Below are 19,230 nucleotides of genomic sequence, written 5' to 3' on the forward strand. Positions count from 1 at the left end.
GTCCTGCAGCACCAAGGGCCAGGTTGTCACTCTGCTGTACCTGCAAAGACAGGGTTGCAAGCACAGAGCTTCTTTCCCCCAACATGTAAATTACGGGACTGCTTCTGTGTCCTAACAGATACCCCTCTCAAGCCTGGATCCCATGATCATCTGCAAAGGACCTCTGCACTGCTGTATTGCTTAGCAGTGCCAATTTAATCTTGATTTAGCCTCAGGCACGTGGCTACATTTCACATCAAAAAGATATGGGGTTCATGCCACCTTTATGTTTTTTTATGCCAGCTGCAGGAGAACAGAGGGTAACTGATCCAGCATAAAATTAGAATGGACTGAAGATGATACCTTATCTGGCATTAAGCCTATAAGCACAAAGTTAACCAAAGAAATACCTTCAATCAGTTTGTATCAAACATGAGAATAAGTTTCTGCTTTTATTCTGTGTCATGGTGTTTTTCATATAGCAGAAAAAAGGAATTGTAAAAGCTAGATCTAGTGTATTGTCATACCATGATTATTGCCTTCAGCGAGCTCAGAAAGCAAGCATGTGTGTGGGCATGGAAATCTGAGTGTGGGCCTATAGAGTGGAGTGATACTTGATCCCAGACAGCTTGCAACACAGGCTAGTGCTCTCTTCTTCCCTTGCAAAAGAAGTTGTCTTCCCTGTAAATGTATGCGACTCCACAGCACGCCCTGGGTTCAAGACCTGGGACAATTCTTGCTATTAACTAGTTCTAAAACAGAGACTACACACGACCACATGCAATAATTCTGTATTTGTGTGTGTGTATGCAAATGATGATGCAAACAAAAAGAAATTAAACAAGTAAGCAGAACCAACTGAAGTCTTGCAGAGGAGTAAAACTCTAAGGGAGTAACAATTAAAAACAGTTTTGGAAAAAACCTTCTGGGCCTGTGTGTGTGTGTCCTGAAACCACAGCACATCCCACCATACAATCCCTTCATAAACTTATTAAATCCTTTCTTAAAAGTTAGTTTGCCCACATTCTGCTAACTACATCTGTTCAGCAGTTTCACTGTTGTTTTGTCTAGAAATCTGCCATAATACTGATCCAGATGTGTTATGGCCACTTAACGCTTGCTCTTGTGTTCTCCACAATTCTTCAGTTTTCAGTAATTCTTCTGTCTATCTGGGCTCAAACTGCTAGAGGTTCATACTAGAAAGGTAATGATGACTTCCTTGCAGGTCTAAATAAAACTGTTGTTTTAATCCCTCTTCCTATAGAGTATTCAACATTTGAAGGTAAGAGTTCAATAAAAGACATCATCAGGAAAAGTCAATTAACTTGTCAGCCAGCAAGACTTGTCTGACAGCAAGACTTACACCTTCACCTCTGATTTACAAGTTGTTCCTCATACTTGTTTGAACAGTTCCTACTATCTCCCAGGACAAACATTACTTGTAGCTTATTAATCGACCCTCAGTATCTTTAACACCTATTAAAATATATCTTTAAAAAAGCAACCTCAGAGTATGACCTCCTATGTCTGATTCACAAGCATGAGGAAGAAGAGAGGAGGGTGGTGTATAAAAGCATAAGGAGTTTGTAATCTCTGGGACACTCATCCCAAACTCAGCTGTGAAAAAAACACTGCCGTAACCACAGCACCAGCAGGCTTCAAAGCAATGTTTTCCAGTGCTGTATGTGAAACTATTCTATAAGCTAAATCTGAGCTGCTTCTGGAATTACAACTCCAAGAGCAGACACTTCATACCAAGGTTCAGTAAAATGGGAACAGAGGACCAACTATAACACAGTAAACTGCATGCTGCAATATGTTCAGTTCCTCCAGAGGAGCTACAGCGCCGTAGCATGCCCTAGAGGCTTGTGCTGAGCTCCCTTGTGATCTAGATTCTTCCAAGCAGATGCTGCATTATTACTCCAGTTATGCTTTTGTTCCCTACTAAATGGGAAATAATTTCTTACAGAGGATAAACACTTGAAATTCACTCACTTACTATCTCATAAAATACAGCTCTGATGCATCCTTCATAAAATGTTAAGAATAGATCAGCATCCATGTTTGACCAAATTTTTCAACATAGTGTCCATACAGAGTCCATACAAGAAGCCATTGCCTGGTAAAAGCACTCCAAATTTGATCATAATGAAAAAGGCTGAGAACTAATAAAGATTTTGGAAAGCTTATACACTTTTAAAAATGTGACTGAGGAGACTGGAAGGGTTAAGTGTAACACTGGTCCATCAAGGAAGTGTATGTCACTTAGTACCAGTTAATCTGATGTCACTGCAAAAGCCTTAGAAGGCTTTTAAAATAAGACAAAAGAAAATTTTAAAATAAGACGAAAGAAAATTACTTTTTTACTCTGACATCCTCAAGTAATAAATACTTTATAATCAAATCATTTGACACAGCAAATTATAGTGAAGGACGCAAAAAGTGTGAAGTTAAAAGTGTAGTATGTTCTTGAGCTAGAAGTTTTTACTATATTTAATTTCTGCAATGTGGCACATATTTTTCAAAAAGGCATCTCAATAAATTCTAGGATCTACAGAGAATGCATAAATATTATTTTCTAGTTTTTCCCTTATAAAGTCATCATCACATCTTCTTCTCTAATTGTTTAAAGTTATTTAAATTTAGCAACTGTAATTGTATCTTGAGTTTAGTTGAAGCGAGTTTTTATATGAACTTTCTTTTTTGAATTTTCCAACTTCCAAAATTAAAAATAAAGTTAAAAATGCCTAATATGCACCCCAGTAGATACTGATCCTTCAGTTTATTACTCCTTTTAGTACTGTGAGCTAATTCATCAGTTTTACAAACTGGAGATGGCAATAACACAAAAGCACAGATCTTACTGAAAATACAAATGCTTTAACACAAAGTATCACACATGCACAGAAGAGTTAATAAGAGACTTCTACTTGCTATCTAGAGTAAGGTGTTCTATATTGCATCAGTTCCTTCCTAAATGCTTTTTTTTTCCTCTCCAATCTGAGCGCTACTAGTAAGTGGACATAAGTTGCTTAAAACTCCTGCCCTTTGTTGCTACCTACTGAAATAACAGCATTTCAAAAAATTAAAATTAAAATTGAAATTAAATGGTTAATATGCCCAGCTCCTTGAATTAGCAGCCGAAATCCCCATCAGACTGTACCGATTAACTGTAGTTTATGCATCTGCTAAAAGATGACTCCTTGGAGAAAAAAACAAACAAAAAAAACCAAACCAACAACAACAACAACAAACCCCATTGCTCAGAGACAAAATACCAAAATACATCTGGAAATAAATCAATTCTTTTTAGCAAGGTAGTACATTGATAAACACTTACCTTGCTGTTGCTTCTGTTAGCTTTGAAAAATCCCAGAAACCCTTTCTTTTCTTTTTCTACTGCATCACTGCTTAGCAAAACACTTCGACTTGGTTCTGAAACAATTACAATAGAAAATGTTTACATTTCTGCAATAAAGATCAGTATTTTAATACATTCTGGGTTAATGCTGTATTTTTATGAGCCGGAGATGTTATGAACTGCAATATCTAGTAAATGCCAGATCCTGCACTTTCTTTTTCATCAGACTTCTATTTGCTCCGAGTTTGTTCCCATACCCAGTGAAATGGAATAATAAAGTCATAAACTTCAGTAAATTTTCGATCACAGTTTACTACTCCTCAGGATTGTCTGACCCCTCGGTCTCCCTACAACTTCCCCCTCACCAGCTAAGCTGGATGAGTGATGTGATAAGGTCATACCTTACAGGGAACAACCATTAGTTTGACATTCAATATACAGACTGTAAAACCATTTTTTTTTCTTAAATGAACACTGCATAAAGCTAGAGAGATTTATTCTCTTTCAAGAACATCAGAATATCTCACTAGCACAAAGAGTTTAACGCAGAAAAGTTGCTTTCTCTTTTAAGTATTTAATAACAATTAAGAAGCATACAAAGTAACTTGTTTCTTGACATAAAAGTCTACTTCACCAAAAAAAAAAAAAAAAAAAAGACAACTTTATCTCAGAACTTTGGTAAACTGACTTGTATTTCACACAAAGCACGTGATTTTCACACAGGATCACTTTGCACATCCATAATGTAAGGTGTTAGGAGGTGTTATGCACATTGAGTTGTTCAAAGCACGATGGAAGAATAGAGGTGGTGAACCCTGAGGAAAACAGGGAGAAACTATCCCTAAGAAAGACTGCAACTCCACTGCAAAAAAAATTCAGTAATACGTTAATACCTTCCTCAAATACGAAACACTGCCTAAGCTCATTCACCAGAAACTTCTATTTTTCTGCTCAGGGCTGGGCTGCACCTGAATGTGGATCATGACTGCCTTGCTCAGCTACTCCTCGACAGTGAACAGTAACGATAAAAGGCTCGCGTAAGCCATGGTAGTAACTACTGGTCATCAACAGTTTGATGGAAATCCAAATGCAATTGGGATTTTAAGCACTGCATACCATCTCAAAACAACAAACTATCTGGATAAATCTGGATAACTTTTTCTGAAACAAGTACAGCAGCTATTCACTTTAGCATTATGCTCTGTATAAGTAGCAGCCACAGCATGCACGGACATAGGAGAAAGAGCACTGGCTTCAGTGACGCCATGAGGGAACAGGCCATGAGTTAATATTCACTCAATGGCTGTCACTATTTGCTAGAGATGGACTTCTTACCGGAAAAGTTAGAGAAGTTATCCACTGCTTTATTTTGGTTATGTTGTGTTTACTACTAGCAATGCAAAGAAGTAACAAATCAAGCATATTTCTCTTGAGGATAATTAATTTAAACTACTTTTTATAACAGATTTAATGGGGGAAAAATATATTAAACATACACCTTTTCTGTATAACTGGAAGCAGATGCACAAACATAATCTAATCAAATCCTACTTAGTGTAGCAGTTCAGAAGTCAGCATCTACCCAGAGTTATCTAACATGTATGCTTACATTTAAGTTTGGTATTAAAATGCTTCATTACATGTAAATTGGAATTAGTGGAAGATCTCACAGATCTCAAAATACTTCGTCTCTGCTACTATAAAAAGTTTGAACCCAGAAGACTTGAAATTTCAGTATTCCTGATATTCAACTAATCATGTTTTAGGTAACAAGAAAAACCTTGGAATCTGCATAGAAGCATACTATGCCAGACAATGAATGGTTAAATGACAGGATTTGTTAATTGTTGGTATTTTGATGGACAACAGTTAAATGACAGGATTTGTTAATTGTTGGCATTTTAGTAGCAATTACTGAATAAGCATTATGCACACAAGTGTGTTGGTTCTGACGCAAAGCATGACCACGGGAACAACACAGTCCAAAAGACAACACAGACTGTGAAAATAGCTTTTTTCCTGACAGCGCTTTACACTAGGATGTTAAAGATCCATCTCCTAGAACCACAACAAACAACAGGAAGGGAAAGCTGACTTCCCCTCAGCAGCATTGTACAGTACCTCTGTAGTTCAGAGAAGGTTCAGACTGAGTTTTTGACGGAGGAACTGGAAAAGGCAGGCAATGAAAGGACAAGAGAAGACATATTAAAGTTCTAGTATTGCCCAGTAAACCACAGCATTATTCATTCATCACTCCTAATATTTGTGTCCTAAGGACTGTGGAAACAAAACCTTATCTGACATCAGACATGCAAAGCTCCTACTAGAAGCTGCTTAGCCGAGAAAAAGTTTCTGCTCCTTGTCGGTTCACTAGGGAAGTTGCTTCAGCTGCTACACCAAATTACGTTAGCAGGTGGCAGCAGAGCTTGTCTTTCCATATTACTTTTGCCTTCGGTATTTTTATTTCAGGGAAGGAGCACTTTGTTTTTTTCTAGAATCTGTTCTTATGAACGCAGCCTGTGCTTTCAGCACCTCTGGTGCCACACTCATTTGTGAGAATGTGCTTTAAAAATCTGTCTGTTTTTCTGGTAATTAAATAGCCTGGACATCCTACTCTATGCACAATCCTTAGGCCAGCTGCTTCTTGGAGCAATGGAGTTACTCCTCTGGAAGATTACAGATGAGAATATGGGAGGAAGGAATTTGCTCGAACAAAGGGTACCTTTTGTAAATTTTATGTGTATTTACTGTTCTCATCAGGACCACAGTGCAGACTAAAAGGGATACAGAGAAGGCTGAAATACATTCAGGATCGGGGGATACTATCAGAATGAAAGGCATACTAAAAGGTTCAAAATGATAATATATATATATTTTTTTTTCTGATGCCGAGAGCAGCACCAAGTGTTACAGAATTTTCTGCTGTAATCTCAGGCCTGAAGTAAAGTCTTGTTTTTGACTGTACAGGATAACTGGACTCTTCAAACCTGGACTTGCGGACCCATACAACACCTATATATATATACACATGATCATTTTAATTAAAAAAAGAAAAAATTAAGGAAGGCCCAGGCTAATTATTCCGTGAGTTGTCCCTGAAGTATGCTGAACAAATCCTGTTGAATACTATGGATTTTCAATATGTTGCTCCAAAATGCTTAGCTTAATTACAGTAAACATGTCTTTAAAGAAAAAAAAAAACACAGAATTCAGTTATGACACGTTGTCAGCAACTTTTTGAACATGCTGACAATTCAAAGGAAAAGGAGACATTTAGTTTACTTAAGAGTCTAAACTCAATGAAATTTGGCTCATAAAGAGTTAGAACTGTCACTTACCAAAGGAGTTTGAAAGGAGAGACAGAACGTCAACATAAATAAATAACCGTATAAATAAAAAATAAGCCTGCTGCTCAGTGTATACAAGACTGACATTATCTAAACAATAAGTAAGGACATCTACTGTGCTGGAAATGATACCGATTGAGACAAACCGCAGGAGACAATTTTAATGAATATCACTTTCTGACCTCAAAGGAAGTAGCACTTGTCAGTACGTATTTTAAAGCATGTATATTTAAAAACACATGTTATAATTCTGCTATTTGAATACACAGTCAGGCTGATGAAACTCAAGCCCAAGAAGCTGCTGCTACAATGCTGCCTATGAGAAAAGAAGAGAAGGGAGAAATAAGCAAGAGAACAAAATTTTAAATACAAATACCTCTCAGCTCCTCTTCACTAAATTGTCAGCAGCTTTGCTGTTTGGAGGAACCACCTCTGCACCCATCCACAGTCTGTTATTACAAGCCCCGCTCTGCTGCCTCTGCCTCTCCGCTTTCGCGACTGCCATGACTATGGCACGTCTCCTCTTTCTTTCTCTCTGACCCACAGCACAGGTCAGTGACGGGGCCCCAGGTGACGTGCATGGGTACCAACTGCAGCTCTGGGAGGTACAAAGCTCCTCCTTTCGCCCTGCCCTAAGCCAACACGTGCCCTGCAAGGGGTTAGCAAAGCCTGGTGCTGGCCCCAGAGCAGCTGGTGACTGCTGAGCATGCCACTGACCTGGCTGCTGCTCTCTGGGACAGAGGCCCCCAAAACATTCTTTAGTTGCCCATAATACCGTTGACATCTCATCTAACCCAGCAGCAACCGCTTTCAGCCACAGCTCACCTCTTTTTCTGTCCCAGGCGTACAGCTCACTTATCCCCAGCTCCTCCAAGGACTTGGTAAGCTCCAGCTCCTCCCCAGTGATGCTGTCTCGCAGAAGAACAATGTGCTCCTGACTGACCTCGCACTTCTCACAAATAGCCGGAATGATGTTGTGGAGAGGCACCTCCGGACTGACTCGAACCACTGCCTTCTGTGTCTTCAGGTAATTCACCACCAGCCTCACAGACTTCTGCAGAAAAAAGCACAAACTCTGAGCCCTCCCTCTGTGATGGCCATGCATTCGTATAATGAGAAAGGTTTCCATTCAGGAAATGGAAAATGTACAAGGGACATCCATATCGTCTTTATTCATTTTAGACAAGCTTACCCCACACGCATATTTATTGCAAAACAAAACAAAACAAAAACCTATTAGAAATAAACAAAAATTCTCAGAACATACCTATCATTAAGGAGAGAGTCAGAAAAACAGGCAAGTAAGGAAAAGGAATCAGACACAATCAATGTTTTTTGCCAATGTTTGCAAATGCCACTCTGAAAGACATGGCAGTGTAATTAGCTACCCTGATCCAGAATAATGAAAAATTCAACAAAGAAATATTTGAAAAATGTCTACTTCTCAATATTCACAATACTTTAAAATAGGTTTATTACTGATCAGTCTTCTCCCTTATCTTTAGTAAAGATGGCAAACAAAATATTACCAAAGTCCCATCTACTTTTGCACAATCCCACAACCCTCATTTTAATCACTACTGTCAATTTCCATCATTTAAGTCTTTGATCAAAGTTCTTTACAAGAGCAAACTTCCATCTAAACAACTGCATGCAACATAACACGTGTAAATGCTGCAGTCGAGACTGGCAGCTGCCAATCTGCGTGCAAATCAGTTAACTTGTAGAGAAGGTTAGAGTCAATCTCAGGCCTCTCTCGCCTGGTGTGAAGATGCAAAGGTTGGAAAAACTTGAAATGTTAAGAATGAAATTATGTCTCATGTCACTATTTCAATGCTATAGAGTACTGACCTCAGGGGCCCTTGGCAGAGGTCGCTTTATCTTCTCTTCAGGCACCTTCTCTTTCAGAAGTACTGTCTGTACGTCCAGTGCTCCTATCAAAGTGTTTGCCTTGTAACTCAGAGGTTGCTGAGTTCCCAAAGACTTCAGTTCAAGACTGTGTTGGGATGGATTCAAATGATACCGGCTGCATAAATCAACCAACAGATCCATCACAGCTTTACTGTAGGGAAGAAGACATTCACTGTTAGCATGGAGAAAAACAGTTCCTAAAAAATTGACTTTTGCTTTAATATTGGAGAAAAGACAGGACAAGCTGTGGATGTGTCATGAGGAAGGAACAGTGCTGATGCTTTGAAATGCTAAAAAGCTCAGATAAAAACATTAGGACTTAAATACATTCATGCTTTAGTGTGTGCTTATGAGCTGGCAATTAACTATTTGTTATGAGGCAGACAACGGTGCCAACGATAGCACTAACAAACATAATCCAAAAGCAGGGAAAGTGCATCTTAACTGCTAAATGCATACATTAAATTCTCCAGTTCAAACCCTGTTCCTCATCAGGAAGGCAAGATACAAATAAATGACTCATTCAAGGTACGGTAAACTCTACCTACAGTTGAACCATCACATAATGCAGACCAAACTGCAACACATGAATCTGGAACAAGATGTAGACAGAATTTTTTCCAGCTTACAGATTTTTGTGTGTGTTCCTCTGCCCTCCAATGACACCAGTAATATTTCCAAGTACAACTGAAACCTCCATATTTATTTTGGTGAAAATATTAAGCCAGTATAAAAATATCTGACTTCAAGTATTTGCATTATCAAGACATCTCATTGCAGATATGATTCCCAAACCACGAGGTTAAAAAGTCAGTCATTACTCCTTAACACAAAGCAGAGGCACTAACTCCACTTTACCAAAGCAGCAAGGTGGCTTGATACTGTCTGACACGGCAGATACAAACTACGTTTCCTCCACACACCAAAACATCTCCTCTTAACTGAGGTACTGAAAGGCTCTTTTTTTTTCTTTTTTTTTTCCAACTTTCCTCATTAAAATTCTATTCAGGATCAGAGAAAACGGGTTTATTATAACTGGTTATGTTTACGAGAAGTTTTGGTTTCATAAATCAGCAAATGCCATTAACAAAACAACCAAGGTTGAAAACATTATTGGCCCTACTTGAAGCTTCTGATATACAAAGGATAGTTTTATTCTAGTGGAAGAGAAATTAAATGTATAGACAGCTTATCTCCCAAAGAAAGTGGCACCTCTTTTAATGTGTATACTGGAAAAGTGTATACAGATTCAAAATGCAGCAAATTCAAAGGAGAAAAAAAAAAATCCTTCACAGATTCAGTACCTGGAGTACTGTGTTCAGCTCTGGGGCCCCCAGCACAAGAAGGACATGGAAGTATTCAAATGAGTCCAGAGGAGGGTCATGTAGATGACCAAGGGGCTGAAGCACCCTCCCGTGAAGACAGGCTGAGGGAGTTGGGGTTGTTCAGCCTGTAGAAGAGAAGGCTCTGGGTAGACTTTATAGTGGCCTTCCAGTACCTAAAGGAGGCCTACAGGATAGCTGGGGAGGGACTCTTTGTCAGGGGGTGGAGTGATAGGACAAGGGATAATGACTTTAAACCAAAAGAGAGGAGATTTAGATTAGATATAAGGAAGAAATTCTTCACTCAGAGGGTGCTGAGGCCCTGGCACAGGTTGCTCAGAGAAGCTGTGGATGCCCCATCCCTGGAGGTGTTCAAGGCCAGGCTGGATGGGGCTTCGGGCAACCTGGTCTGGTGGGAGGTGTCCCTGCCCATGGCAGGGGGTTGGAACTGGGAGATCTTTAAGGTCCCTTCCAACCCACATCATTCTGTGATTCTAAGATTATTAACCACTACCATTAAACCTGTAGCTCATGAACTGCCCCTCGGCTGCAAGCTGATGGCATCTGAGAGACTGGCTGCCCATCTTCTTTCTAGGTATATGCTGTTTGCCTACAAATGTCCAAGAAGTGGTGAAGAACCTTGGAGGGCTAATGACAGAAAATATCATGAAAATGGGAAATGAGTCTGATCCCTTATCCATGGGCAAAAGACTAAAACATACGTAGGTGCCAGCTCTTGTGCAAGAGATGAGAAATAGCTCAAGGACCTACTTCAAGGACCTATTTCAAGTTTAACTGAGTTGTGCAACACAAGCTGAGAAAACAGCAGGTGTGGAAAATTTGAAACAGGTGATCCTGTTTAAAGGAAATTAAAGTAAGTGAGAAAATGAAGATCAAATGAGGAGAATTTTGTTAATATATACAGGAGGCTTCAGAAAAACATAGCACTGTGGCAATGCTAGCATAAAGAGCATCTAAACAGAAATGGGTATCAGGTCATTTCATGACAGTTTCCAGTGTCTTATTCTGGCACTGTCCCCAAATTGTGAATGCCTTTATTTTGCAATCATTGTTACTTCACACAAAACAGAAACATTTATGCATACCTAGTCCAGGCTATACAAGAATCCCGCATACAATGACATTTAAACAAACATTCATTATGTTGTGCATCAATGAGAATTTTAAAAAGTGTCAGTCTGTCTGATAAAAATCTCAGCTTGTCTGTTTACAGATATATTTCTTTTCAAGTGAAATTTGCATGTTGTTCTTTTTTTCCCTCAGCCTTATTACTATTGTTTCAGAGAAAAGTAAATAACGTGGCAGAACCACAATACACGGTATTCTATTTGATGCACATTTTTATTTAAAGTGGAATGCTAATGTATTTCTGTAGCGTATAATATTGTGATAATTCATTCAAATTTAGACTCTTATCTTACCTCAGGTAAATAATTTCATTCAAAATACTAAAAAATGCAGCACTTGAAAAACAATTTTATACCCATAGTCCATCAAAAGGGTAGTTTATGATGCTGTGTACTTTCCACAGAAATTATGGAATGTGTTCATCAGCAATAGTGCCACAACTGCAACACGATTAGAAACCACACCAGCCATCTGAGAAAATAAGTTGCAGATAATCATATGAGTTGAACAAATTTGTCCAGATAATGAACAATTTAAAAATCCAGCCAAATTTGAGATTTCAACTTATTACAGAGCAGAGTGTTAACACTTAATGAAGTCTGAAGCACCCCATCCTGTTTCAAACTGCTCAAAACATGCAACTGTTGAAAAGAATCCCTAGGCTTCACCTGTGCCATTCAGGAGTACAAATTAAGCAACATCTGAAATTTTTGAAAGATCATCAAAGTGCATGATATGCTCTTGTCAAAATGTAAATTTGGGAAAAAACATTTCCACAAAACTTCAAAATGATAAAAAACCAAACCAAACCAACCAAACAAAAAACAAACATGGGGACAAAAATTTTAAATTCATTATTTCCAGAGAAGTAAGAGAGCTCAGAAGTCCTTGAAAGGAGATTACTCTTTTATCAGACTTTAGTATCACCAACTCTAAAAATTTCCCTTCTAAACTGCAATACAGTTCAGCTTGGTTTTAAATTGGAGTTTTATTTCAACCAGTTCCATACACGTGGCACACACAGAAGAGAGCCACAAAGCACAGCCAAAAGAACAGTACTGAAACAACTTTTCTTTCTAACCTTGAGCTGAATATGGCTTTTGAAAAATGCAGAAAGTTTCCTCCCCATTTCCATCTTGTTCCAGACATACCAGAACTTTATTTTAACCTGTTTTTGAGACCTGGTAGAGAACATACTTTATTTTGAAACTTGGGCAGTTCTGATCATAAAAGACTAATTCTAAAGCTGAAACAAAAGAGTTAAACATCTCCTTTATTTCTAACTACTCATCTATGAAATACGTCACTTTCTTCTTTTAAAGACCTTGCTGGAGTTTGGTAGGAGACCAAATGCTATGTGACAGACACTAAACATTCATCACTGATAAGGAAATACAAAAGCACAGAAATGAAGTGGAGTATGAGGCCAATATATGATTCAGACAAGGTGGTCCAGACAACTATTTTTAGCAAAAGAGAATACTTTGGCTCTATCCTGATATTACTAAGCTGTACAACATTAAAAAACAATTCTGGAAAGTAAAGAATAACTACTATGTCAGCAGCACTTTTCAGGCTGAGGTCCTGACCAAGCAGGAGCATGTCAGACCATTCCTGTCCTGCTGTTCACCAGTAAAATGCAGAAAGGACTTCAGGAATTTAAGAGGTAGAAAAAAAAAAAAAAAAAAAGAGTTGTTTTGGGAGTGGATTGGGGTAATCTCTTTGTGATCACACAGAGCAATCCATTTTAAAATACAGCCTTGCACACCTATGAAATAAATTTGAAGGATAAAGCTGTACTCTGTAAAATGACTGACTCTCCTGTTGCCTTCTACTTTCATGCTACAAATGCTCATAAAGGTAAGACTAACTAGAGGAAAGAATTATCTTTATTTAGATTAATTTCAAACACACATCAGCAAGCTAAAATGACAGACTGGAAAAGAGAAATGTTAACATAGAGGGAGTGAGATGAAGTCTCTGAGGCTTTAACTATGTGCATTTAAACACCAGAAAACAGTGTTACTCATTATTTTCTCATGCTCCAAAGCACAGCAGGCACTTCATGAAAAGATTAGAAGTTTTCCTACGCAACCAGAAATATGTATAGTAAAAAGGCAAACTGCATTCAAAGAAGTCATGGAAGCATGATAAGTAGGTATTCTTCACAAATGCTGTCTCTTGCTTTTGTTATTTTGCTGATGTATATTTGCCTCTCATTTTCCATAACGGAGAAAATCCGCAAAGGGGCCATCAGTATGACATGTAAGCAGCAGCAGAGGACTGTGTTTGTCAAGCCTTTCACACCCTCAGTCTTTTACCATTCTATACGTTGAGCTATAAGCCAGCAATTATTATCACTTAATTCTCTCACTGAGAATAACTTGAGGATATTTTTTCTGTGATGGCATTAGGTTTATGTTCTATGTAATGCATGGTCCTTGCACTCAGCTGTGTCCTCTGTTATTTGCAGAATAGGACTTCAGCTAGTTGATTATTTGTACCAGTGTCCTCTTCTGTGTATCACACGTTAAGAGAATTTGCCTACCATGTAAGAAAGCAGCAGTAACAACTGTCTTCTGACTATGTCATCCATGTGTTGACAACTCCAAACCAAACACTATTTATCTTTAAAAATCCCCATTTTTCTGCAATATATTTCAAATACTATTGACTTCTGAAGCTGCTGACACTAGAGCTCTGTATCTGCATTAACCAGGAAGCCCTCCTCAGCATGACAGACACACAATCCCTGCGTTTGCAGGTTACCCATTCGAAGTATTACCCATGAGCATCACAAACAGAAAAGGTTTCTGGTAACACTGTTGAGTTCTTCCCATTATTTTCTTTCTAAATATCTAGTCATCCCCTCTGTCAGACCTGTTAATAGTTTGTGTGGATCTGCTGCACATCTGTATGCACAAAACAATATGCATAAATCACCAACGCTGTCTATCCTTTCAGGATTTCATGTATTTCTCATACAACAGTATAAATATAGATTAGTTGTGAGAGGTACTTTATACTTTTTTGGGGGGGAGGAGAAGGAGGGGGATTTAGCACGAATACTTTTACATGTTTTACAGTAGAGTTCACAGGGACCAATTTCTTTTTTTATTATTATTTTTTTAAATACCATTCTATTGCTACACACACTCTGTAAGGACTCAACTTTGCCCTTAAACTGTGCTACACATTTCCAAAAGCTGCAATAAACTGTTACAAAATGGCAATAAACTTTTGAAGATGGACTGTCAGCTTGAGTTAACTTTTATAAATAAACGTACTTAAAATTTCCAGATTCTAATAAAGTATCTTTAAATAACATGCACTTTTTTTTTTTTCCTTGAACAACATTTCAAGGAAGTGTAATGAGAATTTTCTGCCCTCTTGCTGTTATTTAGAGGAAATTTCTATAAAGAGAACAAAGTAAAATTGATGACATGCTGCTTTGCTTACATACAATGAACAAATTGAAAGAGATAATTCTGACTTTTAATTTAGTGCATTTATAATAACCTTAAGTGATACTAATTAACTACAGTAGTTACATTTTCAAACATCCTCTAGAGTACTTCACTGCTCTGTGAACTGCTTTCCTTGAATTGCAGAACGAATTTTCATTATGATGATGCTCAGAGCAAGATTTTGTATTTTTTTTTTCTGAAAAAGAAAAAGTTATGTCCCCAGGGCACCCAAGAGCAGATTTTGAAGAATGTAGCTCCAATGTTGGCCATGACAATACTGAAGATTTACAGCAGTATAGGCAATAGCAGAATTTTCTGAAATGTCCTTCCATGGTACCACCATTGAAAGTGAAGAGGGAACTGAATTTATTAACTAAACTAGCTCCCATATTTGCCTCTAACTAAACTAAACTCATCATTTTTTTAATCTGTTATCTTGCCCATTAAACATTTACCTCTGAGGACCACCATCCTTTGTAGCTGTCCAGTTTGCACAAAACAATGCAAAAAGATGAAACGCTCTCACCCAAACCTGGAAACTTGAGACAGTCCGCCTCCTAAAAATTTCAAGTGATTTTGGAATTTTATTTATTTAAGTTTGTAGTCCACATCCCTAAAACTGTAACAAGTGCTAAGTTACGGACAATTTATCTTCTGCTGGCGATGATGAACAGCAGCACACACAAGGCCGTTGTCATACAGTGCTCTTCAGAGGGTGCTCTTATTTCATCACTCGTTCAGGTAATGCGGCCCTCTCCTTGGCTTCCATTACCTTCCACACTGCTCACAGCTGCCTTCCCGTGCCTGACGTGCATCATGGCCACACAGAGGGAGAACACCTGCTGCCCACGTCAGGCATGCACGATGCTCAGGAGAGCAGAGGAGCGCCAGCAGAAGCTCAACTGCCGCCCTCATTGGGGTCTAGACCTGCCATGCAGCCTGTGGGGGAAAGTGGGCACCCCACTGAATAACAAAGAGGTTGTTTTGGTCACCTCAAGCGCTTCATGTAGGCCAGAGGAAGAGCCTCACAGAAACGTCTGAGGTTTAATTTGTTCACCTCAGGTTTCAGTCCCCAAACTAAAGATTGAAATAATCAAAAATAACCAGCCCCAGCGTAAGTGATAGCAATGGCACCTGAGACAGGCTGTTGTGCAGGGATTTTCCCTTTGTTCTTTGCTCTTGTGACTTCTTCAAAAGGTCACACTGAAACACTACTCTTGTAATGCTGTTGGAGTGGGGTTTTTTTTGTTTGTTTGTTTTTTTGAGGGGGGGAAGAAAATCTTTTCTATCCATACAGCAAGAATGTATCTCTGTTCACAAAATACTGCAGGAAGATTTGCCTCATTAGCTCTCCAAATGGCTGTGTTTGCCATTGAAATACCAGCTTTCTTTGGCATCTCACAACCATCTCTGGCTTTGGGGTAGACCCACAGAAATTACTGCTTGCACTAGTCTCCTGAGAGTGGCTAGGCAAACACTAATTACTGCAAGAAAAGCAAGGGGAAGAACGAAGCACCAGACACTATGAACTGCTGCACACCTCTTCCTCAGCCATCAGAATATACTAATAGACAGTCATAACAGACTACTATATCAGACCAAGACGAGTAGTTTTACAGGAATGCAGACTAACTATTGCAAGCCCCAGATGTAAATTAAGCACAGACCCTGATTTATTGGCAGGCAACCACATATCCTCCTAATCTGGTATTATTACTTTCCACAATTTCTTGACCGCACAGCAGCCACTCAAATCATCGTTTGCTATAGTTTCATCAATAGCATTGAAGATATTTTAAAAACTCTTCCTCAAAGTAATACAAATATACCAGTTCCTTTCTTTCCAAGCAGAATGGACTAGAAGATAGAAGAGCTCCCACACTGAAGAAAGCTATCTCAAAACTACCCTTCCGATACAATTTGACATTGATAGCACTTAATTACAAGAACCTCTCTCTCTCTTCGAAACGAAAAAAGGACACATACAGAAAAAGGTTCTCAAACTCCAGCAGATGCTTTGCTACCTACGCAAACATAATATATTTATGAATGCAGGATTTCTGAATTTGATGAATCATTTGTCTTCTGAACCTGGAAAAGGAGACACTAATATCTGTAAGTATTCTACTGGCAATGGAGGGCTCCAAAAAGGAGCTCAAAGCCTTACCTTCCTTGTACTGTGGTCTTTTGTTCCACCCCGTTGGGCAGAATGACTGTGAAGTCCACCGATCTGTTTATCATATTCTCCTTCATGCTCACAAGGCTCTGATCAGAAATTACTGCTGTCTCTGCAGATGACTTGTGCTCGTTGTGAATTCTACTGGCTGCAGAAGGTTGATTTGGTGGAGGAGGTGCGCGAGCTTTCATTCTTCTCCTTAACAAAAAAAGGTGAAAAGAAAATAAACAATTTATCATGAGCAAGTTATAAACACGTTAATAAAAAAATACATTCTTTCAGCCATGATCTCAGATTATTTTTAAAAAGTTCCTACAGCATGAGCCATTTTTCTTTGCCGTAAAACTTCAGTGGAGCTGCATTTTATTTTTACCTCCTCCTCTCTAAAAATACACTATTTTTTTAATGATGCATTCACTCCTACTGCTTGCTTTCCACACCCCAGGGTATGAATCAGTTCCATAATTAGGATATGAAGTAATCATTCTTCTGTTGAGTATGAAGCATGCTCCTATGAAGAGAGAATCAGAAATACTGGGTCCAGTCCAGACCTGACTCAAGAAAAGAGTTGTATTTATGTAAATGAATGTTTTCTCCAAGTCAGAGCAGCAGGAGGGGAGGTAGGGTGAGCTTTCATTCAGCTGTGTTTGGGTTCCACAATATTACTCTAGTTAAAATATTGTCTCTTCCTCTGCCTTACTGGGTATATTAAATTTGGTTTATCATACTTGATAGGAAAGGGCCGTGAAAAGGTCAACCACGAATGATACCACTTCTTACCATGCCACACAGAGAGACTGGAGCACTCTGAAAGCACCCTGAGGAGAGCTCGTTCTCCAGCAGGAGACTAAACGCCATGAGTGGCATACAGAAAAGCTGCATCAACTTGCACCATGTACTTTGCAGGGAGATCAAACCACCACAAACTCAAAGTTTCCTTCATTGGCAAGCAGCACAGTAGATAAGCAACATATGTGTGCCGTTAACTTCTGAATAGCTGGCCTCATACCAAGCACATGTTTAAGAGGATTTATTCTGATGATTAGTATCTCAGTGACCTCTTCTGACTAGATGTATGCCTAGTTTAAGTCAGATTTCAACGCAACAGATGGAAAAGGCAGTAAAATATTTACTGAGAAATTATTACTCAGGCTTACTGCCTGAATTTTTTTAATCTGTTTTTAGGCTGCAAGAAGAGAATAGATTACTATTCTGCACATCATTTTCACCCTGCAAAGAACATAAGCAGAGACCCAGAAGAAAAGACTACAGAAAGAGTACTCTAACCCTTACAAGCCTGCAAAGCTTAGTGGTTCAATCAGACGGACAAAATTGTGTTCAGGAAAACATGCATTTTAAAAACTGAACAGGATTAATACCAGACCAGCACTTCTTTAATTAAAGACAATGTGTATTCTCACTGATAAAAGGACTAAGCATACAGCCTGGATTACCAGCCTAAGTTCTTGGCAGAGAGCAGAGGAAGAGCTCCATCACAAAACAGTTCAGAAACAATCCAACTCCTCTGTATTTTTTAATCAGTATTTGTGTTTGACCATTAATTTCTGTGACACGTTTCAACTTGCAAAAAAATCACTATGCTGCCTTGAAAGTGTGTTTCAGTGAGAACGTATCAGGTTCTCCCATCATCCCACTGTAGGATGAACTATGCAGGTACTTCCATTCATCTCCTACACGCATAACAAACAACATTCCCTACAAATATGCAGGGAGAGCTACTGCCATCTTTACTAGCACACAACAATTTCTCTTCTATGGGAAATTTTCCCTGAACCTTCACTTCTTGCCCTATATACACCCAGCGAGTCATGCAGGCATCAGCTAGTAACTTGCAGCTTCTACTTTCCTCCCCACGGAGGTGACAAGAAGCTCAAGGCTTTACTGTTTGGCAAACTACCTTTGCTTTCTATACCTCCCAGAAACAAACTCCTAATTTATTTACTTGTCTATAAAGAAAAAATAAGAAAAGAAACTGGGTTCATCTCATGCTAAGATCCCTTTACGCCAGCTACAGTTGTTACTCATAAGCAGGTGGTGAGTGACATGGCTGTTTTGCATAAATCCACTTCTCGCCAACGTAGTCTTCAATATAACTTAGTGTAGCAAGTGCAACACTGAAGGACTTCAGATCAATTTACAAACTACATAACTCTTGCCCTCCATAACACCAACTGCATTAATATACGCAGCTTATTCACAGCTTTACACAAAATCATTTCCGAAAACAAAGCTTGTTTCTGTTTTTTAAAGCTTTCCTATAATGTCAGGGACCATCTCCAACACAGTGTTGCTAACAGCGTACCACAGGGATGGGAATAAAAGAAGCAGCAAGTGTACTGAACCCTGCACGACCATTTTTGTTTCTTTGAATTACGATATACCTGGACTTGTAAATTCCACATCTAAGGGCAAAGAGAGGAAAGAAAGCAATGGTAATAAAACAAGCATGAAACTGAAAGCAGCCGAAACTGAAACCAGTGGAGAAGCAAAGAACAAT

At 38.8% G+C, this 19,230-nt stretch overlaps 1 protein-coding gene and 1 long non-coding RNA gene across 8 annotated transcripts in view; one reads left to right on the plus strand and one right to left on the minus strand.

Annotated features, from left to right (window-relative positions):
- The window catches only part of COBL (cordon-bleu WH2 repeat protein), a 154,485-nt gene that overhangs the window by 98,395 nt on the left and 36,860 nt on the right, over positions 1–19,230 (minus strand). For 6 of the 7 annotated variants that reach the window (XM_048079156.2, XM_048079155.2, XM_066992607.1 and 3 more), the window contains 5 exons: positions 16,704–16,910; positions 8,539–8,749; positions 7,513–7,741; positions 5,462–5,506; positions 3,320–3,414 (listed from right to left, as the gene is read on the minus strand). In XM_048079156.2, coding sequence (XP_047935113.2) covers positions 3,320–3,414; positions 5,462–5,506; positions 7,513–7,741; positions 8,539–8,749; positions 16,704–16,910 — 787 coding nt within the window. The other variant, XM_066992610.1, reaches the window with a different exon arrangement.
- On the plus strand, positions 7,463–11,278 carry LOC106036569 (uncharacterized). The gene is made up of 3 exons (XR_007169060.2): positions 7,463–7,568; positions 7,651–7,714; positions 10,516–11,278. It is a non-coding gene; the product is annotated as an uncharacterized lncRNA (long non-coding RNA).

Source organism: Anser cygnoides, chromosome 2 (genome assembly GCF_040182565.1).
Source record: "Anser cygnoides isolate HZ-2024a breed goose chromosome 2, Taihu_goose_T2T_genome, whole genome shotgun sequence".
Classification (NCBI taxonomy): domain Eukaryota; kingdom Metazoa; phylum Chordata; class Aves; order Anseriformes; family Anatidae; genus Anser; species Anser cygnoides.